Here is a 22,666-nt window from a genome sequence, read left to right on the forward strand (position 1 = left end):
ATTTGGTCAGGAAAGCTGAAACTTGCATGGAAGCATCCTCAGGTAGTGTAGATTCACAGTTGTGAAAATCATGACCACTGGGGTAAGGGTGGGGCAACAAAGGGGGGGGGGGTCGAATTTTTACATAGGAATATACATTTGTATATAGATTACTAGTAAATCCTTAAAAATCTTCTTCTCAGAAACCATTTGGCAAGGAAAGCTGACCTTGTGTGGAAGCATCCTCAGGTAGTGTAGATTCAAAGTTGTGAAAATGATGACCCCTGGGGGTAGGATGGGGCCACAATGGCCACAAAGTTTGTTTTTTTTTTTTTGCTTGTCAAGATTTTTTGGTTGAGTCTGGCCCCCCAACTTTCAAAAACGATGCTACGTGCCTGATTCGACTAATTGCATGAAGTAAGAAAGTAAAGAATCAACATCATTGATAAGAAAAGACTGCATGAAATAAATTATATTACTTTTTTAACAACTCAAAGTGATATAACAACAAACAACCAAAATATATGCTTTAAAATGGACATATAATTTCATTAAAAACGAAAAGTTAAAAAAAAAGTGTATTTCGTATGGTGTAAAATTCTTGAGATTCTTTTGCTGTCAGTGAGATTCAGTTTATGATATTCACACTCCGGGTTGTTTCAGGCTTTGATTCTCTGCTTTTGCTTTTGATGGGATGGATCCAGGAATTCAAACATGGCCTTGCACATTTGCGGGAGATCCATTGTGTGTTTCCACCCCCAGTCAGCTCGCGCGTTACTGTCATCAAAACGTTTGGGCCAAGTGTCGGCTGGAATATAAAATATTTTCATTTTTTATAATTGCAATGTATATGAATTGGACATTAAACAACAGACTAGAATACTATTACAGCCTTAGACTAAATTTGTAGACATAAGATGAGCAAACGATTAATGATAATTTTTAAGTACCAATTGCTTGTCGGCCATCAATTTCATACGTCACTTTTAGTTCCGGAACGTATTTTCGGACTTCCTCTACAATCTCGTCTGGTGTAAAACTCATGGCGGTCACATTATACGTTCTCATTTTAAGTTTTGATTCGGGTGTCTCCATAAACTCAACCACCGAACGTAAACAGTCGTCAATGAACATCATAGGAAGCATGGTGTCCTCTCGTAGATAGCACTTAAAATGTCCAGATTTTAGGGCATCGTGAAAAATCTTTACGGCGTAGTCTGCAAATGTGCGTATTTTTTTTAAAAGTTAAACAATGTATATTGCCTGTACAGTGTGTAATATTTCGCATGACGTGTAAACGGTAATAGACTTACCAGTGGTGCCGCCTCCAGGATTTGTGTCGGCAGATATGATACCAGGGAATCTTAAACTACGGAAATCCATGCCAAATTTGTGATAATAGTACTGCAAATATAGTGAGATATATACAAAAAATTAATGATTTACAAAATTGAAATGGTAGGTATAATCCTGAAAGTAAACATGAAGATGATATTCGAAATACTAAATAATAGAAACGCACCTCGCCCATCAATTCGGCGTGAACTTTGGAGACTCCGTAAATTGTCCGGGGGCGCTGTATACACAGGTCAGGGGTGGGATCACGTGGGGAGTCGGGACCAAAAGCTCCTGATAGTAAACAAAACATAAGAGTTAACTATGACAAAAATCAAAGTAAAAAAAAAAGTTCCGAATGAAATTTTCAAATTAATTCAGCTGATAATCAAAGTGCAGTAAACAATTGGTTCTGTACAAGCGGCATGTCCTAACGTTCAATGTTTTATCCTTGAAATCAGCAATCAACTTGTCCAGCCTGTGCCCAACTTGCTATTTTCAGGCTTGAAAAATGTACTCCGCATCATAATGCTCAAGTAAGCTGTGATACGTTTGAGTTAGAATACATATGATCATGTAGTAATTCCCTATTTTTACCATATTCTCCACAAATTGTTAAATAAAAAATAAAAATTTCATTTAGTTTAATAAATATACACGAGTGAGTAAATCGACGCATACATATTACTCTCTTAATTTATATTTGATACAAAATCACTGCGCGGTATTTGCGTGACGTCTTAGGTAGATCGAGTTCAATTTACAGAACTTAGCTATACAAGAGGAAATCGGAGGATATATGAAGTATTTGTTTGTCTGAGATATCATGAAGATATCGCTAATGAATAGTGATGTAAACGGACGCTGCATTGTATAGCAAGTAGTCCATGCTTTTACGTAACATTAACGATTCAATCAAATGCGTTCGTACCTTTGCTTTTTTATTGCTTTGTTTGGCAAAATTACCATGAAAACTATGTTTGTGCAATAAAAAATATCAAAATCATAAATGTAATCGGTGTAATATTATTAATAATTCATAGCGACGACCCTCTCAACACAGCCCCAATAAGATTTCTAATTCCATGACTTAGTGCAGTGAGAGTAGTCTGCCCTTTGACTCAAAATCGACATAAGTAGTTCTGAATCAATAAGAGTATATGTATTATGATTACTATATTAGAACAAGATAATACATGTACATGTACTATGAAATGTTAAATTAGAATGGATTTTCCATATCAGTTTTACAGGGTTTCTGTCGGAATTATCACTTCTTCGGGTTCGGATGTTATTTTGACAAAAGCTAAAATAGATAACTCAGTGTGTTCACATTTCGTTAAAGCCCCAAAAATATTTTCCTTGCCAGACAAAAGCTATTAAACAGCCCTTAAAGGATTATTCATGAGCCAGAATGGATGGATTTATGAAAGCATGCAGTCCCCACGAACAAAGATTAATTGCATTTACACCAAATTTTCATTCGATTAGAATTCTCGGGTTTTAATAAATTGATCTCTAGTTTGATGGGTTAATGACATGTCTGATCTCCAAATCTAGTGATATATGGGTTCTGAGACACAATAAATCTTGCAACATGCGATGAAATCTGAAGACAATGTAAGCCTGTATTATATACGTCACTCAGTCTTGTATGGTTACTGGTTATCCAACGTAATAACCTATGCAGTGATGATCGACAGGGGAGAGGGTCGTTTGGATGGTAATTCATTAAGACTTTCAAAGGAAATAATGCATAGAGTAATTTGTCTCCCAAGAGGTATACCTATGGTACTTGGTACAAATATTTTGAGTCGGTACTGTTTTGCCAGTTCCAGCACGTTGTGAAGACCTTCGATGTTGACACGCATGGCTAATGGGACATTGTTCTCTCCAATGGCGCTGAGTAGCGCACTGAAGTGGATGATCCAGTCGATGTTATAGTTGACTATTAGCTCCTGCAGCTTCTTGAAATCCAAAATGTCGGCAAATACATACGGACCTGTAAAAGTCAGTGCAGAAAATGAGCAGCTAAACTTTACTTGTACGACCCAAAGAGCTTACAGTATTATCTATAATATCGATATTGTTTCCCATCGTGCTAAACAATGGTCAATGTTCTAACTTACCACTCTCCAATATTTCCTGTGGAGGCTTCAGAATATCGGACATAATGACATTGTTTTGTCCATAGCGTTGTCTGTAAAAATAATAATATAGCATTTATATATAAAAAAGAGGAGCCGTTTAATTAAAACGAATGTAAAATGTAAACGGTCGCAAACATCTATAACATTTTGAAGAATGTACCAAGGAATTACGTCACGATTGAAATTGTAAATATGATTATGTGATCAATGAGATCTGTGTATAGGATTAAATTTTAAAATATTGCATTTATAGATGATATATATTTCTTAAATATATAATCTGTAAATGCAATAATTTAAAATTAATTGGTAGGTTTTTTTCGGAGCTATTTTTAGTAAACCCAAAATATCATTTTAGGTTTAGAAAAAAAAATAACTCCGATAAAACCACAAAAAGTGTATGACACGAAATTCCAGCGGCGAGCCACTTGTAACACGTGTCCCGACAAACTACCTGTACTTCATTTCTCTCAGTTCAATAACAAATGATTTTAAATTCTTTGATTTTGATATGATTCTTCGTTTGATTATGAATTCTTAATTGATAACAGTATATACATGTTTAAAAGGTATATTTGGAAACCAACATAAAAAGAAAGGTTTTTCTTTCAATATATAGGCCTATATTTTTATCATCCTATTGGTGAAATTACATCGAAAGGCATTTGGCGTGTGGTTAAATCTGCATATCAAGGAAGTACATGATGTGAATATAGCGTGTGGGCTAATGTATGACAATGATTGCTCAGTCGTCATAGTTACACTGAAGTCAATATCACAAAAATGAAGGATGAATTTTAAAAATATGAATTATATTTTGTTGGCATATCGGTTCAAGATTCACTACCCGAGGTTCTTGGCTACATATGGTTACGCAATATTCCCGTGTCCTTAATTATCAACATGTTGGAAAAGCGCCAAGACCATGTGATCGATAAGTTCCTACATGCCCTTATGCAACACTATAGAATTAGAGAATTATGTGTATTGACTTTAGTGAAAAATAGCTGAGACCATTTTCTTAACAAACAAAGCGTGTGTGCTTTAAACTGTTACGTACTATCTATGGACACAGAATTAGTGTAAGGACAAGATTTGTATCGTAATAAGAAGTGTCGATACTGACTAAGTAAACTACAATGAAACGAATAATTCTTCAGAATGTATTTATATGAGAGAAACACATGTAAAGAAAGAGGGTGGGGTGGGAGGGCTAAGTTACCTCATTACTTTGGCAAGCCCAGTTCCTAGCTGCCCTAGACTCCCTGTACAATAAACGAATATTGAAGACATTAACTTTTGAAAATATCACACACATTTATATGAAAAAATTCTCAGTTTCATCTTTATAACATCTTGAAATTCATTAGACTGAGATTTATCAACCTGTGATTAAGACTCGGGGGTGGTCATTTTTGTCCTTGACCCCCGGTGCCGCACCGGTGACTCCGTTGTACTGACGGACAGAACAAGCCCGCGGGACACAGCTTCGCAACAAATTCCTGAGGGGCAGTCCACTCATCCCAACGTCCGGTTTCCTATTCTTCTTGCTTAAAAATGACACAATAAAACCAACATGTAAATATTTAGACAACAATATTTGATACTTTCCTCTTTATATGTATATAAAAAAATTCTCAACAGCTAATTACATATTTACATGAAAAGGATTACAACTTGATACACGTGGTTTGAAATTGACCTAGAATAACAACTTTGGTTTTCCCGTGTGTTTGGACGTTCGCCATACATTGACTTCTTATTCATTACAAACTCAAAGCTATAAATGAACTGTGCGGATATTTTGTTTTACAATACAGAGATGTATCCTTGATCACCCTCTGTTTAGATCAATAATCATGATCTTCAGTAAAAGTGTTTACATCCCAGTGAAATCATTTTTAGAAAAGACCGATTGAAAACAAATCTCAACATTTCTGAAAATGAAAGGTTTGTGACTATGAATGTTCATGTTCTATAAAGAAATTCACACAAAATGATCATTAAAATTAAACATTTCATGAAAGTGCTTCGTTATCAAACTGATCTCTGTCACGAGTGAGTAATTATGTGGATTTGCGATTGATCCACAGTTGGTCTAGCTGCTCACACGTGTAAAAAGAGTGTTTTAAGAAATGATGAATCATAACTCAACACAAGAGCAGGTTCACGGTGACACCAAATGGACACGGGGCTGTCATATATTCTTGTCAAAGTCTAGACATGTCACTTCCAATTTGTTATATGACCATAAGTTAGCACCTATTTTACTTATAGAACTGAAAAAAGCGGTTCTATACATATGCACAGTATAAAATAATATATACTATATATACAAAATAAGTCAATTCACATGAAATCCTCAAATGTCGCGAATAATGACATTTAATCAATCAAAAGGTCGTATGACCTATCGACTTCTAAATTAATCAGAGCACAGTAAACAAATCAGGGGTCGCCTTATGGCGTACATGTTTTGATCATTTCTGAGAGAGTCGCTCAACTCCGGACTTAATCCGATTATCCTATAATCAAATGTAACCGCACATAAACTTTTGATATAGGTGTCTGATGATAAGACTTACCTGGGTGCTCTTTATTTGGTTATGTCTCCTTATTAGTAAACCTCGTGGACTGGGGGGCTTGTCCTTTCTAACCAATCGCCTTGTTCGAGGCAGTAAATTGTATACATCCGGTTTTTGGTGTGACGTATTTCCACAATCGATGATCCATTGAAAAAGCACAATATGTTGTCGGTTGGAGCTTTGATATTACCAATCCTTCTTTTTAAAGCACGTTTCTTCGGGAGTTTTTTTTCCATTATTACGCTTTAGGAAATAAGCATCGTTACATGTATATCTGTTATATTAATCCAGATGCATGAAGCCCTATCGCATTTTCTGTAAACAATTTCATGTTTTATTTTTGTAAATTTATTTTGCGATCATGATTATAAATAATAAATATTACATCTATTGTTAATTTGACACGAGAAAAGGAAGGAAACTAATGCAGAACGTATTTTAAAACGTTAAACATTTTTTATCGTGATGTTCTACGTCTGATAAACTGCAATATTAATATCATGATTTTAACATAAAAATATTTAATTGGAAAGTATCTAACGAGCTTGAAATAAGTAATTAGAGATATTTTAGTGATTATTTCTGAATATGCATTCATTTTTCCATTTATTATGAATTTATTTTTTTATTTTATGACATTATTTTAATTATTTCGTGCAGTTCGTGATTTTTCTAGGTTGATAAACGTTTCGACCGATCGACAAACTGGCTAGAACTAGATCGTGTAGACTTCAGCACAGTCAGTTTCCATAGAGCTGTGAACCACAATCGGGTTTCTTAAGAAACAGAGAAGTAATAATTATAGCACAATGTCAACCAGTACACTTTAGCACAATAGTCATATTAAACCGCAAAGACAAGTAGAACCATTTTAACAAGACCTAGGACTTTCAGTAGGGCGTAGCTATCTAATCCTTGCGTCAAAATAAGTTAAAAATGACGCGGTTTCAAGCGAAATAATCATCGATTGCGTAGTCTTAGCTTAAAAGCCAGACAAATCTTGTTGTTTTCAAAGAGTCATGGCTTAGTGGCTAGCAATGAAATAGACAGGCCTACGTCACATTGCTGTTTGACACAACTACCCAAAGTCCAAGCTCTTGTTAAAAGGGTTCTAACTCATATAGCTACTTACAAAGTATAGTAACTCCATTGACCAGTAACCATACTATCATTGCAGAGAATTATAACACAATGAAAAATTGCCTACAACCCATGTACCAGACATAACATCATAGCCCAAAGACGGGTGTAGCTAAAACGCGGAACGGAAACAGAACGGAATGGAATACGGAAAATGGTATAATGTAACTTACTTGATATATGTGTTACACGAGCTTAAAACGATATACTACATGTTATTTTTTGATATTGTTCAAACTGTTATCCAAATTCAAGTTTATTTATTTAGAAAATGTATGCATTGCATGCTTTGACCAATAGTCAAAGTTTAACAAACTAAACAACATATCCAGCTCTCTATTCGGATTAAGTTGCAGGAATGTACAATTATGTAGGTAAACGTAAAGAAACTGTCATACCTAAAATACTAGGAATAAGTAATCTAAAACGGTAAAGATGTAGACAACGAACGCCGATATTAGAAGAAAGAAAAGAGATTGCAGGACATCTAGAGCGTAAGTGATCCAATAAATGATTCTGTGAGAAAAACCTCGTAAATCTTAAATTTAAAAATAAATTTTTAAAATACATGTAGTATGGATCACTAAAATTTCAATGTGGATGAGAGTACATCATGTTTGAATTTTTTAAAATAAGTTTGAAATCCCAAGCAAGTTTCGAAGTCTTGAAAAACAGAAGCAAACGTTTCAACCAAACTACCCTTCACTATTATTCCAACAATATTACAAAAGGAAAATAATTTAAAAGGTTATTTTAATAGCTTTAATTACAATGTGTACACTTCATTTTTCCGTTTCGTATTTTATAAAGCAAATTGAATGCAATTATTTAGTTGATAGACATTCGTAAGAATGATATCAAATAACTAAGCAATCTTTTGATAATAATCATTCATAAAATATGAATAGATGATACCAAGTAAATAGTTTGTGTCCGATCTATACAATATTTAAGCGATAAACGTCATAGTATTTTCCGCTTTCCGTTAAGTTCCACTTTCCGTTCCGTTTTCCGTTCCGCGTTTTAGCACCCCCCCCCCCAAAAGTGTATCAAGGTTCATTTGCCGATTATTACATCCCCAACAACCAAAATATACCAAAGAATCAGTGCACCTTTGTTAAATTACACGATCATCATAGCCCGTACCATGGCTCACTATCAAATAATCCAAGTACAACATTACCAGATTATGAATACATAATAGTCATATAACAAAAATATCATAGCTCATTACAAGATTATCATAGTCAAACAACCAGTGTGTCATAGCTTGTTTCATACCAACAAGTGTATCATAGCTCATTAACAAACTTACTTCAAAGTCCGACAACCGGCGTATTATATATCATTGACAAATTTATGGCCTATTCCAACAATGATGTTTACTAAAATCCTATACAATGTATTTTAAGAATATGTTCAGAATCAGAGTTTTTATTTAATATAGTAATGTTGCAAAGGCACTTTCGATGCACATCTTAAGAAATATATTAAGGTCAGTAATTTTAAAATATAAAATTTGATCCATCTTGTAGCAGAAGTGTGGGTTTAATTGTCACATATGCAATGAGTCATGCGCATAACGATCAAAATTCTACTGACTTGAAATCGGAACCTTACATAATGAACAATGTCGATTAGTGCAAAATTCCTTTCCAAACTTTTTTACTGTTGTCAGATTGCGTAAAATGTCAAAAATTGCATAACTTGCTTCATTATAGACATCGGTATTGTTCATTGGGTTTTTCACATTGATGTTAAGTAAAAGTTGAACAAGTACAGTGATCCTTTGGGAAGTTGGCATATACTTAAAATTAGTGCCGGATTTCAATTTAGTGCTTTTTTGCGCTTGGTCTGCAAAATTTGCGTGGAACGCAACTTGAATAATGTATTTATGATTAAAAGACCCAAAAACAAAAGCAACTGGTAGATCGATTTCTGTTGTTATCAGAGTCTGATAAGACCAATTTAGACTTAGTGTTAAAATCATGGTAAAGTGTTGTTTGTTTTTTGTTTAATGGATAACAAAGTCTTGTTGTGGATGCTAGTTAAAACAGAATCTAACAGCACAAATTTTCCTTTAGCAAAGCATTTGGCGACAACTGCAGTTCTTTTTGCATTTTTATGACATTGTTCGCTTTCTTTTACATTCGCAAAGATATACACATGTACATAAACAATACAATATGCAAGATATCTGCTTCATATCCCCTCTACGTAGCCCAGTGTTCTTGCTAAGTGCAATGGTGAAACTACCTTAGTAGTCCAGTCCAGTCTGTGTGATTATACAATCCGTATCTGAATGACGTCATATCATTTCTTTACTTCCTCTTCTACGCGCAAGCGCAGCAAGATCACGTGTCGTTTTCATTGACGAAGTTCGAGGTCGTCCGAAAGAAAACGTTTCGTCCACAGTGTCCTCACACTCTTGTAGCAGAGTAGCACTAGTCGCCGTCCTCACCCCATAATTCTCCATTGTGATGTCAACACTGCTGGCGGTCGACTGAAGACTTGAGGTAGAAGACATAATTTCGTGACGTGGAACACGATTTTTTTGTAAAGACCGTATTGTGTGCTGTATGTCGCAAAATTGTCTCTTTAGAAGGATGTCATGCTGACGTAACTGTATCTACAATCAGGCAATCATTGCGAAAATTAATGAAAACAATATGTTTCATTAACTTGTACAGAATATGTACATTTTTATTGTTTTCCATACTGCTTAGAATGTTTTGCAGTTATAAGGAAAACAACAACTATATGGTCTACTCAGTATAACACTGATGCAAGTTGAATCATCATTGAAACTTCCTCAAAGCATAAATATATCGACTAGCAAAACCTACTTATGTTCGGAAAACATCATAATGGTTTGCTAGCTTTCAATATTTAGTTCCTGATATGTTGAGCTTTTTTGCTTGAGGTCCTTCTGACGTACATAATATGACGTTAATAAATCTCTATAAACCAGATCAATATACATTGTAGTTATTATTTCGACCAAACAAACTTTTTATCTATTAAGTGTAATTGTAATAATTTTCAACCTTATGAGTATAAAATTCATAAATATCTCAAAGAAACCAACAAAATGAGTGTAACTTTTCGTTAACGATCTCGCCGGGGCTCTTTCACGCCATATACTCTCACCAGTTCTTGTCTGACCCAAGTCATAGCCCGAGCTAGATCCTCCATCCGGTCCGTCGACGTTTCACAACTCCCGGGCACCGCAAACCTCCGCGGTAATTTGACGTTCCCTTGTAAGTTTGCATGGCGGAGAGGAACTGTGCTACTCTCCATTGCTACAAACTTACATCCCAGGAAATAGAAAATAAGTGTGTAAATTGCAATGTAAATTGATGTGTCTAACGATCGATGAGCTTTTTACAAACTACATAGAATTATGACAGATTTGACTGTATATCCTTTTTCGTTACTAGATACTGGAATCTGGCCTTGGAAAACAAACACACATCAATCTTTTAGTTTCAATAAAACAAGAATAGAATTCTAAGCCCCTCTCTCTCTATCTCTCTCTCTCTCTCTCTCTGAGAAGTAATAATGTACAAGTTTACCTCAAACGGGAAGCATAAAAAGTTCCAGCATGTTGTTCCTGTGAAAAAGTTAAGAGAAGGAACCAGACGTGAGAGCAGGGTTACTACAAGTGTAATTATTTCTGACAATTATAAGCAATCTTACATCGCTTTCACTTATCTATTACCTGCTGTTCAGCCATTATTATTTGTCGCTTTCCAGCGGAACACGGCAGTCACCTCTTTCGGCCTTGTGTTGATAAATAGCGGCTTTGGGTTCCGTTGTCGAGCATATGGGGTTTGATAATGCCCATTTACACAGTGATTCGACAAACCGTCAGTTAAATCAATTATCATGAGCTCGGGCCTGATGAATCCCGGGGGAGAATTCTGATACCAATAATTAAAGCGTATTTACTGTGGACAGTTTTTATCTCTGTTTGATTGACAAGCATCACTTTTGTGTAGTTACAAACGGGGTAATTGATGCGATTCCAGTGTCCGAGGTATTTTTTGTTTCCACCCTTGTTTTTGTGTTTTGAAAGATTTCTCTTTCGAAATGCTGATGTTTCCTTTTAGAAAAAAAATCTGGTTGGTGATAATGAAAGTCTGTTTTGAATTAGTGAATGGTGTTGAAATCCACAACTATATATAGGTCTGCTCAATTAACTGTGATTATATTGCATGTGCATGTACCTCTCTAAATGTCCGCATTATTCTTACACTTATCGTCTAATCGTGGATCTATTTATTTGATTATGCAATATTTTTAACAAATGACGAATTAGATATTTGGTTTAGTTTTCGAGAGTGGCGATTTTTCAAGAACACAGATTTTTTTATTTTCACATTTACTTAACTACAGTTTAATTTCTTTTTCACGCTGTGACACAGACATGTATGCAAAAAAATAATAATGGTGAAGTTAAAGAATACGAAGTTAATGTATATCAAGTACAATAAAAACGCGACTAAGATGATATTATTTGCTTGAAATATTATATTGCAGAATACTGGATATCCCAACGAACTGTATGCATTAGTTCTACCCAAATCAAACTTTAGATAGATAAGCAGAGAAACATGAAATTACTCGCCACTTAATACACACGAATCTCTGGTGCAACTGTAATGCTGTAAAATACAAAATATGTTGTAAATTTTGTATATACACCCAACCAGTAAATTCAAAATTTACAGCATGACACAACTGTTACTTAGTGAGCAAAAGTCACATGAAATAAAGATGGATTCAATTGATACACTTTTCACTGATTTCGAATGAAGATGTTACGATATCCGAAAGACGCATTTTAATGATTTATCATTCTCTTGACACAAACACATATTGTTGTTGCTTATTGTTATTGCTGATATATATATATATATATATATATATATATATATATATATATATATATATATATATATATATATATATATATATATATATATATATACTTCATTGCCGATATGTACGAGCAAATATTATTGTAAATTGTGTCCAGTCGTTTATGCATATGAAAATTTTGTTAAAATGCAGTAATTCCGTCAGTGTCATAACATTATACATATTCAGCTTATGTTACTTCAGAATTCTGGACTTCGGGGGGGGGGGGGGGGTGAGGGGTGTCCAGACATGTTTTTGGTAATTTTACTATGTGAATTTCAGGAATTTGAATTTTCCAGGGGGGAGGTTAGGTCCGGGACCCCCCCCCCCCCCCCCCACGCTAGATCCGCGCATGATTTCATTTAATTTCTTGGTGAAAAAGTGGGGGGAGGGGAGGGGGTGATTTCTATAAACATTTCATTAAAACATTTATCATTTTTAGTTTTATAGGTTTTACCATAAAATACATCGTATATTTTGTGTGATTTAGCAATTCTTCAATTGATTTTTTATATACTTCGAACCAACCAATTTTCTATCCCATCTTACATGTCATAATGGTCAATAGTCATCCAAAATGCAATGTATTATACTTAAAACATACAATCAAAAATTGACAAAAACGAAAATGAATATTGATGTAGTATCATCAAATGATGCTACCCCCTCCCAACTTGGATGAAATTGTTATATGTACATATCTACACTTGCGTGCCAAAAGTATGTCAATTTCTTTTAAATATATTTTTCCCCGATATATATCAATAAAAACAAGACTTATTTTATTTTTTTTAAGGTTTTCTGAAGTTGTTTTTGTAAGATTTTGAAGAATATTATATTGATTAAAGTAGATTCAATTTGCATTTTTGACAAACATTAAAATGGTCATTTGTATAATTTGATATTTCAAACACAACACGAAGATATTTTTTAATTAAGAGCTCTACTACAGAGACATAATAACAGTTCTGTTATTTATGTCTCTGGTCTACTATATATCTTTTGCAATATGCGAGCCGAAAAAATCTTACTTTTGATTGTTAACATCAAATCTCAGGAACAGAAGGTTGGGAAAATATCTAAATATGATGCCCCCCCCCCCCCCCCCCAAAAAAAAAAGCTAGAGAAATTCTGAATCTATCAAACAGGGTCTTTTCAAAATCGGTCAAGTGGTTACTTTTTACCGATTCTTTGAAAAATGATGGTTTTCAATGAAATGTGTGGTGAAAAGAAAAAAATGACATACTTTTGGTACCTGAGTGTAAGTGAAAGTGATATATCCTTTATGTGTTGTTAATGCTACGGAATTCAAAAACTGACACATTTTCATTCTTGTAGTTTCGGAATAATGATATCGATACTCCCGGTTCTTTCTTTTCCTATTTTAATCCACGTCAGTTAAGTGTTTGTGTTTACTACAAACACGTGAAACTTTGTTGTACTGGCTGTAACATTAAAATTTAGTTAATACATTATTGTTTACAATGGATTTAGATGAATCTTTTTCATCAGAATCAAGTGTTGACTCAGATGAGGAGGTAATTATATTTTGTATATATTCAACAACAATACATATTGCCAAGAGATCCAAAGAAAATAGACAAGATCTTGCTCAACAGCTAGCAGTAGGGGTTTTATTGCTGAATTAACTACAATTGTAATTTTATTTTCAGTTACAAGAAGCATTTGCAGCTGGAAAGTTAAGGCCAGGATTGAATCTTGAATTGCCAGCTTCATCTAAAACAATAAATAACACAGTAAGTGCTGCATGTATACACAATTTTTGGATATCATATTGATATGAATTACTGGACGGTAATTCCAATTTTGGCTTCAGAGGGCATGAATGTTTTAAAACGAGATATGTAGAATGTCTAAACAATGCATATGTATTGGTATATGCCACTTGCCAGCATATAAGGCAAGAAATTAGGACTATGTTTTGAGGTGATACTTTTGTACCGTTGGAAAAAATTTTCCTCATTGGTTTCCTATCTTTTATCCTAGAATCTTTTGTAGGCATTGATTCTTTGTATATATCTTGAATTTACTGTAGCTAATCTGCATTTTTTATGTAGGTTCCTGATGCATATGTAACATAACAAACACTTGAATAAAGATGAAATATTTAAAAGTGCTCAACATACAGTGATTATGAACCATTAATTATCATTATAGGCAGGTCTGAATCAAACTTTGTTGACGATAAAGAAAAATCTGCCATGGTTGGAGCGCTTAGATGTGACCAGTAAACCCGCAACGACGCACAAAGATCTCATCAGTCAGAGTGAGACTGACGTTCATGATGATTTCAAGCGAGAACTGAGATTGTATGTGTACTCATTTAACAGTTGTACTGTCATTATAATATTTCAATGTAATTTGCCCTTGCAAAAGCTTTTCATTCATTTAAGCAGAAATTCATTACAAAATAATTTGTAAGGGAGATAACACACAGTAGTAGTTTTGGTTGTTATTTTCATTGTATAAAAATAATCTTTTTTACAATATGAAAATGACAACAACAAAAACTATTAGTTTCATTCAGTAGTAAGGATAGATATGGTCTTAAAGTGTTGAAAAAGGAATAAAACTAAATAAATAATTTAACATTGTTCCATTAAAGTTTAAAAGAATACTTCCTTAGTTAATCTGGGACCTCCAAGATTAAATTTATTTTATTTCATGAAAACTATTGGAATAGATCAATTTTAAATGTAATCTTTTTAAAGAAGAATTGCAAATTTTTTTTTTTTTTTTGGAAACGGAAAAAAGAAACCCTATTCAGATTAGAATAATTTGTAAAATGATATCATTTGTGAACAACATAAACTTTGATATTAGCTGTGCCATTATTTTAATATTTCTTTTCTCAGCTATTGTCAGGCACAGGCCACTGTCCTTGAGGCAATACCCAGACTCCATAGTATGAGCATACCCACGAAAAGACCGGAGGACTTCTTTGCACAGATGGCTAAATCAGACGATCATATGAAACGGGTAAACTGAAATTTGAATACTGGTACATTATATATGTGGTATGGTGTATATTATATGAGTGACAATAACTTACAAACTAAGATTCCATACATCATTTTGTTCTTCATTTAAGAATTAGATAATTTTGATGGGTTTCTTTTGTAATTTGGATAAAGCATATGTTAAATATTAATGGGTTGTAATGAAGTTTAGTATTACAATATTAAGAATTGATGAATTTGAAAAATATAAAATGTTGAAGGATTGCATGTAAAATGTATATTAAAGCTGCTTGGTCCGATTTTATATCAAATTTTATGCACGCTTTTAAACGATGGTAATGCTTAGTATATGTATAATAATAGACATTGCAGTAGTTTTTTCTAGTCAATTATCCAAATTTCAATGAAGAAAAATACGTACAAAATTTGCTAACAAACAAACGACATAAAAGGGTACCGCGTTATTTCACCTCATGTTAAATTTCACCCCTGACGACGAGACGGGTATCATGGTTGTATTACGACTTTGACGTCGTATTAAATAAAGGTCGAAATAATCAGACAAATTACAAATAAACATGTGTACGTTTTGTTCGCTTATATTTCTGAAGTTTGCTTTCTTTACAATCGATACATAGCATGCGGGTTGAATACTAGTAACCCCAATCATTCGGGGGACGAAATCAAATGGTTTCCTTTTCTAAAAATTCCCGTGATGCACTTTGGTTTGTTTTTTCGTTTGCCCAAAAAGAAATTATTTTTATTTATTTTGAATATTTCTAACTTTGAAAGGAGACTGATTCTGCCCGCGTAAATAGGAGAAAGTTTATAACTTTCTAAGACAAATGGTTTGTATGGAAAAAAAATTGATACTGTATTAACAAAAAAATCGGACCAAGCAGCTTTAAGAATTGACGAATTTAGAAAATATAAAATGTTGAAGGATTGCATGTACAATGTACCTTAATTCTATTTTAGGTTAGGGAGAAACTAGTGGAGAAACAAACAGCCATAGAAAGATCTGAAAAAGCCAAGAAACTCAGAGAACTCAGAAAATATGGCAAAAAAGTAAGTAACTCTAGTTACTTCAAGTACAACAATAAATAAATCATATCTATCCCAAAGTGTGGCTTTATGCTGGAAATTAATATGAGGGATTAGCGGGTATGTTAAGGCTTCCGTCATTGAATTCACAGCGATTTGTAGAAAGTCAATTGTTTGTACTAATTCATACGAAATGACATCATAATTAATTTTGACATCACTATCTGCATTCCTTTTGATATTTCTCGGGAATTTTAATAATTGTACATGTAATTATTAAAGGTAAATTTTATCGGACATTATGATAATAAAACCAATTGTTTCCTTTACATAGATGCTGTCATTATTACTAGTGATACTGATCTCAATATTATCAATATTTATTATAAAATAATTAACAGCTTTAAAGCTTTATGATAGGTAAACAATAATGGTTTGAAGACTCTCCCTACTACAACTAAAACATGGAGATAAAAACAGCTTGGCACAAGTAAAAAGTCAATACCGGTACAATCTTTGTATATTTTGTGTGCTATAATAAGTACCGGTACCAATCTGAATCATGCTGGATAAGACTTACTAATCGACCCAATTTTGTGTTAATCACACTAAAGAAGTAAAAATGTGCCTTAATTTGAGGATGGGGCCAAATGTTTTGATGATATTTTAAATTGAAGAAATATTTTTATGAAGCCCCGGCAAAATCTGCAAAATACATGTCTTATCAAAAGATTTTTTATAAAGCATAAAAATACTTTTGATATAATGTCATAAATCACTTGCACCGATGTGATCCACATACCGGTGGATCATTTGCTGTGGTAAGATACGCATGTTACGTGATTAGGAAGTGCAGATGACATTACAAGAATGCATCAAATATAGTGTTGGATATTGCTGTTAATTTGTGTAGTAAAAATTTCAAGAAATATTCCAAGTTAAATTGCTTTGAAAGTACCCCTTTTTGATAATACATGACTTTAACTCCAGAGAGCCTTACCATAGCAGCGTAGGATTGTTTACAAGATATTTATTTTTTTATGTAGGTTCAAATAGAAGTTATTCAGAAAAGACAGAAGGAAAAGAAAGAAATGCTGGATGCCGTCAAGAAATACCGCAAGGGTCAGAAAGATAAACTGGATTTCTTGGAAAATTTGCCCGGGGAGAAGAAAAACAGTCAGAATAAGAAAAGTGCAGATAATCTTCGGTATGATCCCAAAAGCTTTACTAATATATGGCTATTGTAAATTGAGTAAATGTAGGAGTTCATGTATACATGTGTTTTGTAAAGGTCTTGTTTTTCTATCCACTCACAAGTAGCAAATTAGTTGTGTTTAAAGATCAGAATAATAAGAAATGTTAGTCATGTGAATCAAGTGTAACCAAATTATTTTTAGTATTTTAATGGCAAATATGGTTGCTTGCAAATACAGACATTAGAAACTAAATTTGATATTGTTTTACTTTAGGCCAAACAAAAAGAGAGAGTTCAAAAACAAGAAGTTTGGATTTGGAGGACAGAAGAAGAGGTCTAAAATGAATACCAAGAGCAGTGCTTTAGACATGTCGGAGTTCAACCCCAATATCAACCAGAAGAAACCAGGAAAGACAGGAAAAGGAAAACCTAAACCCGTATGTATAACAGTTCTAGTTAAACTTTTTCTATAAAAAAAATCCTTTTCTGAGCCATGAAGGAGCATCAGGCTGGTGCTTATCCCAGGTTTTCTGTGGTGCTAAGCAGATGAGAGTCATTGGCTCCCCCTGGATGGGACACCAGTCCATTGCAGGTTAACTTGAAAACAGTGACCTTTTTGGGCTAATGGCCTAACACCTATGACCACTTAGTTATGTGCTCAATTATATCTATAGACATGTACAACCATAATGGCAACAAATGATAGAATTTACTAAAAATTGAAACGGAAATATATTGTGTTAAATGAAATGGAGTTCAATTTATATCTACTACTATTGGTAACTCAGTGGACAGCAACACAGGTAACCACTGAAAATGAGAGAACATTGCAATCCATAGCATTAATTTTAATATGTGCAATCACCCTTAATAGCATTAATTATAATAATCACTCACAACGTACTCTCTGGATGGTAGACAGTCAATTAACTTATTGGTTTACATCATCTCATCCTTTTTTAGGGTAACAAGAACAAGAGACCTGGTAAAGCACGGAGACAAAAAGCCAAAAGTAGAAAGAAGTGAAGAATAAGAGTTGTTTTGTTGTAGGGAAGTGTCAAGGAAATGAACAAGGTGCTGCTGAATTATGTGTTCTGATTTCAATTTTTAAACTGCTTTGTAAATCTTCACGAGAGACTTTGAAATCAGTTTAGATACAAGTACCTGTACATTGAATCAGTCAGTGTCTGTGATAACATTTCTAGGGTTGGTAAAGGAATGCATTACGGTATTTTGTTATATACATGTATAATATTTTTCTTTTACATTAAAGTGTCAATATACCATCTCTCATCACTGAAGTTTCTTTAAAACTTTATTCATCAGATGCATACATCATTATGCATAAAATCTAATGTAATTAAAATCTAATGTAATTTTCAACCTAATTAAAGAAATGAATAAACGATTTAAAACATTGTGTATGTGTTAAAATTTATTTGAAAAATTATTACAATACATTTATGGTAACAGGCTTTTGTACATGTTCTTGAAAACCCGCATTTATTATAACAAATAACATCTAAATTTAGACATGACTTTGACACAGCACCTGTTTTTTATGTACAGTATTGCAGATTATCCTGCATATAATAGGATGTGACTCTGTCATGCACTTCAACACACAATAACAATTTCAGTGATATCGATGATTTCAACAAATGAATAGAGGCGTGTAAATTAAAACTGTACTAATTCCTAGTTCATATTTTCTGTTTGTTCCTTAACTCTCCATGCGGCATCCATATATTTGGTGATAGGAGTATTCTGTCTGTAAAAGTTAAGCCTGCGATCTGATCTATCGGAGTCAATCTGAAAATATTTGATAATCCATTAAGCTGTTGTGCATTACACATGTTTTTCAAGTTATAAAATACACATTATAAAATGTTTGTTTTTTTCTCAATAAATTTAACTTCATTTTATATCAGTTTGCTTATTATAAGCTGAAGATTAAAATTCAAAATGATAAAGAATTTGCTTTGAGACAGCCTTACCAGGGGCTTGGTAATCCATCCGATTTCCTGGGACTCTGTTTGGGGGTAGACATACTTCTTTACTGGTTCTTGATTGGCTCTTTTGATAACATTTTTGAAGTGACCTGTAAAAGATTTTACCCCATTATAAATTCACCCTAACACAGACTGGTTAAAATTGAACCTTTACAAGCTCCTTTTATTTATATTGTCAGCTGTGGTTGCACGAAAAAAACATTTGCAGTTTTTAATTAACCTTGATTAGAATTACCCTCCTGTCGATGAGGGCCAGTAGGGCAAAAATAAAAAGGGTCAAAAATTTCCCTGTACTCCATGTATATAGCTAAGTAAGTTACTTGGTTCAAATTTTATATTGTATTCATTACAATGTACATATACTCTGGTAAGTGAGAGTGAAAGCCTTTGGCCTGAACAATACCTGTTCTAAAGGTATTTTGGTTGTTTCTAGCTGCAGATCTGTAGCTCTCTGGTTGAAAAAATTCGGATAGACAAACCAGAGAGCTACGGTTCCAAGCGTTGTAAAAACCTCCGATTTACGCCGCCGTTTTTGTGTCGCTCGCTTCGGGAATTATATGTTTAATTAATAAATCCAATTTTTTAGGCAGTTGAATGCTTTTAAAGTCGGATATAATTCCCGAAGCGAGCGACACAAAAACGGCGGCGTAAATCTGAGGTTTTTGCAACGCTTGGAACTGTAGCTCTCTGGTTTGTCTATCCGAATTTTTTCAACCAGAGAGCTACAGATCTGCAGCTAGGTTGTTTCAAGTTTTCAGGTTTTGACCACAATCAACCAGCCAGGGAATCAATATAAAGAACATGAACCAATGGTGAAAGATAAAATTATATATATACCGGTATATACTGCTACCGTTATTTGATAAACCTATGCTTTATCAGTGAGAAACTCATATTTATTACACATCCAATAAAAGGGAGTTTAAAATTTGATCTGGTTGGATAAGAGTTTTATGATGTTTGAAATACTTCATTTAATATTAAACAACATTTACAGTATATAAGAAAAAAAAAAGATGTCTACTCACTGTCTTCTTCACCCTCCTCCGTGTCATGTCTAGAATTGGGTTTCCCAGTGATGACATGAACTGTTAAAAAAATCATTTCAATTTCTATTAATGCATTGATTTTTAAGCAATATAGTTATTACATAGAAATAACAAAAAAATTAATTATGTAAAGGCACAAGTTACAGTAGTATATTACTGTGCTGAAACTGGTTTTGTATATACCAGATGCATGCCCATATCATCACCTTACTTGTGATGCAAACTAAGTTTTCATTGTAACTCTTAAATATTTCAGTTGGCTAAAGAAGGAATGCATCTATAGATTATTGGGCCACGCCATGTATTTATACTAGTATACACATCCATCAATATTTGTTGTTGTGATGCAACAACTTAGTTTACCAGATACTTTTTCATATTTTATCCATGAAAGTGGACTATACCAGGAAGATATATACATATTATTAATTCATATGGTTTTGTTTGTCTTAACACATGCCCATATTACTTTGGATGTGACATAGTGATTAACGTATATAACTCTTTCGATCATATCTTAGACAATATCAACAACAACCAATTACATGTACATTCATTTCCAGTAAATTTATTATTTTTTCTTATGCCATTAATCAAAACATCGCCAAAATTCAGATTAGACATTTTTGATTCTTTCCTTTATGTTTAATTCCCCCCAAAATTAAGCCCATAACTATATAGCATGACCCTCTCCGAATGTGCCAGTTTTCTTTTGTTTCTATAAAAAAAACACTATATTAAACGAAAACGTGGTTTAACCATGACCTTGTTTCATGACAGTCACAATGCAGAATAAAAGAAACAAATCATTAGGACAACTTATCTTAACCTCTTTAAAAAGTCAGATACATGTAAATTAAAACTTTCACATAGCGATCACAGGGGCTCGTCACGAAGGTTTTTTTCAACCTTTTATATCTACCACCTCTAAACAATAAAAAACACTTTTATTGTATAGAGGTGGTAGATATAAAAGGTTGAAAAAACTTCGTGACGAGCCCCTGTGTAGCGATCGTTGAACTTACTTTTCTTAAATGGGTTTACGCTGTAATTTGTGTACAGTTTTTGATGCCGTTGTTCCTTTGTAATCGTTTCACATAAAATTGCATTTTGGTGAACGAAATTTAAAGGATCTTTTTCTTTTGTTGCTGCTGCTTTAGCCATTCTGTTTTGTGTGTGTTTTCCCCGGATGTTACGTAACTTGTTGAATGGTTGCTAAGACAGAAAGGTTGAAATCACGATCCCGATGTAAATTCGTGCCACTCAAAAGATACATCGTCGGGACCCACGGGTTTTCTATTCGTTACACTACTTTCAACCCGTAGGGGCAATGATCTGAAGACGATCGTATCTATAAAAAAAAAAAGCAGTGTAACAGATAGAAAAACAGTGGGCTCCGACGATGTTTAAGATAGTACAAAACAGATAAGCTTAGGTTTTTATTTTTCTGGAAACTTGAATTTTTGTTATTGGGAATGAAATGTAAATAAATGAAAATTTAAAAAAAAATCCAACCTTACAATTTTTCCCACATTCCCCCAAGCCAACCATTTCAGTGTATCTCCTTGTAAATTGGAGTGTAAAATGAAATAGTCATTGTTAGAATTTGCTGTGCGAATAAGTTTTTTTTTAATGTTACAAATGTTTGTACTGCTATTTATACATGGGACCTATGTGTTACTTACAGACACTGAAATAAATACTAATTATAACTAAAGGTATTTTATGATAATAAATCATCCTTTAAGAGAATTAGAGTTAACAGTCTCTAAAAAGAAATTTTATGTTTCAAATTTGAATAAAATTAGCAGCATGATTGTCATGGGCGGACTTCTTTCGTCCTATATCGGCTTAGGCCGATATGCGCCGGTTATACGGCGAAATGGCAAAAAATTTAAAGAACTGTTATATTTAGCAACGCCATTTCGCCAAAAGTACAAAAATACTGATATTTTTTGTGTCTTCTTTGCAAAATTCCATAAATTTGTTAAATCAATGCGTTCAATCAACATGCGTGCTGATTTAATAACAAAAATCTTCATTTTTTATCACCATTTGAATTGTGAGATTCATACCGGCGAACCTTTCCAAGTCAAATGAAGCAAGTAGCCGGTACGTTATACCAAAGGTCAATCGAAGCATTCAGCGTAGGTCGGTTTGACAAATGAAATCCTACCCAGAATCCCTTAAAGGGACTTGGACACGATTTTACTGAAATTTTTCAAATTTTATTTTTCCATTTTCAATGTTTATACTGATAATTTATATAGAAG

At 33.6% G+C, this 22,666-nt stretch overlaps 4 protein-coding genes across 6 annotated transcripts; 1 reads left to right on the forward strand and 3 right to left on the reverse strand.

Annotated features, from left to right (window-relative positions):
• Positions 1–445: 445 nt before the first annotated feature.
• LOC105329265 (L-threonine 3-dehydrogenase, mitochondrial) lies at positions 446–6,208 on the reverse strand. Of its 3 annotated transcripts, none has more exons than XM_034456697.2 (9): positions 6,050–6,208; positions 4,851–5,014; positions 4,687–4,729; positions 3,444–3,514; positions 3,101–3,316; positions 1,502–1,608; positions 1,293–1,383; positions 930–1,196; positions 446–787 (listed from the first exon to the last, which is right to left on the reverse strand). In XM_034456697.2, the coding sequence occupies exons 2-9, from the start codon at positions 4,984–4,986 to the stop codon at positions 639–641; spliced, it is 1,080 nt and encodes a 359-aa protein (XP_034312588.1). In that variant the 5' UTR covers positions 4,987–5,014; positions 6,050–6,208; the 3' UTR covers positions 446–638. The 3 variants fall into 3 exon arrangements, with proteins under 3 accessions (XP_034312588.1, XP_065921065.1, XP_065921066.1); XM_066064993.1 differs by lacking the exon at positions 6,050–6,208 and adding an exon at positions 5,125–5,895; XM_066064994.1 differs by lacking the exon at positions 6,050–6,208 and adding an exon at positions 5,167–5,893.
• A 3,089-nt stretch (positions 6,209–9,297) lies between these two features.
• LOC105329264 (uncharacterized) lies at positions 9,298–11,106 on the reverse strand. Its single transcript, XM_011430458.4, has 4 exons — positions 10,911–11,106; positions 10,765–10,802; positions 10,340–10,498; positions 9,298–9,818 (listed from the first exon to the last, which is right to left on the reverse strand). Exons 3-4 carry the CDS (start codon positions 10,487–10,489, stop codon positions 9,498–9,500), a joined length of 471 nt encoding a protein of 156 aa, XP_011428760.1. The 5' UTR covers positions 10,490–10,498; positions 10,765–10,802; positions 10,911–11,106; the 3' UTR covers positions 9,298–9,497.
• A 2,385-nt stretch (positions 11,107–13,491) lies between these two features.
• On the forward strand, positions 13,492–18,499 carry LOC105329263 (probable rRNA-processing protein EBP2). The gene is made up of 8 exons (XM_034456700.2): positions 13,492–13,650; positions 13,786–13,869; positions 14,291–14,442; positions 14,989–15,112; positions 16,072–16,161; positions 17,184–17,344; positions 17,607–17,769; positions 18,296–18,499. The coding sequence occupies exons 1-8, from the start codon at positions 13,597–13,599 to the stop codon at positions 18,356–18,358; spliced, it is 891 nt and encodes a 296-aa protein (XP_034312591.2). The 5' UTR covers positions 13,492–13,596; the 3' UTR covers positions 18,359–18,499.
• A 241-nt stretch (positions 18,500–18,740) lies between these two features.
• LOC105329262 (cilia- and flagella-associated protein 144) lies at positions 18,741–21,610 on the reverse strand. Its single transcript, XM_011430456.4, has 4 exons — positions 21,419–21,610; positions 20,373–20,432; positions 19,330–19,433; positions 18,741–19,144 (listed from the first exon to the last, which is right to left on the reverse strand). Exons 1-4 carry the CDS (start codon positions 21,555–21,557, stop codon positions 19,031–19,033), a joined length of 417 nt encoding a protein of 138 aa, XP_011428758.1. The 5' UTR covers positions 21,558–21,610; the 3' UTR covers positions 18,741–19,030.
• Between the last annotated feature and the right edge of the window lie 1,056 nt (positions 21,611–22,666).

Source organism: Magallana gigas, chromosome 7 (genome assembly GCF_963853765.1).
Source record: "Magallana gigas chromosome 7, xbMagGiga1.1, whole genome shotgun sequence".
Classification (NCBI taxonomy): Eukaryota; Metazoa; Mollusca; class Bivalvia; order Ostreida; family Ostreidae; genus Magallana; species Magallana gigas.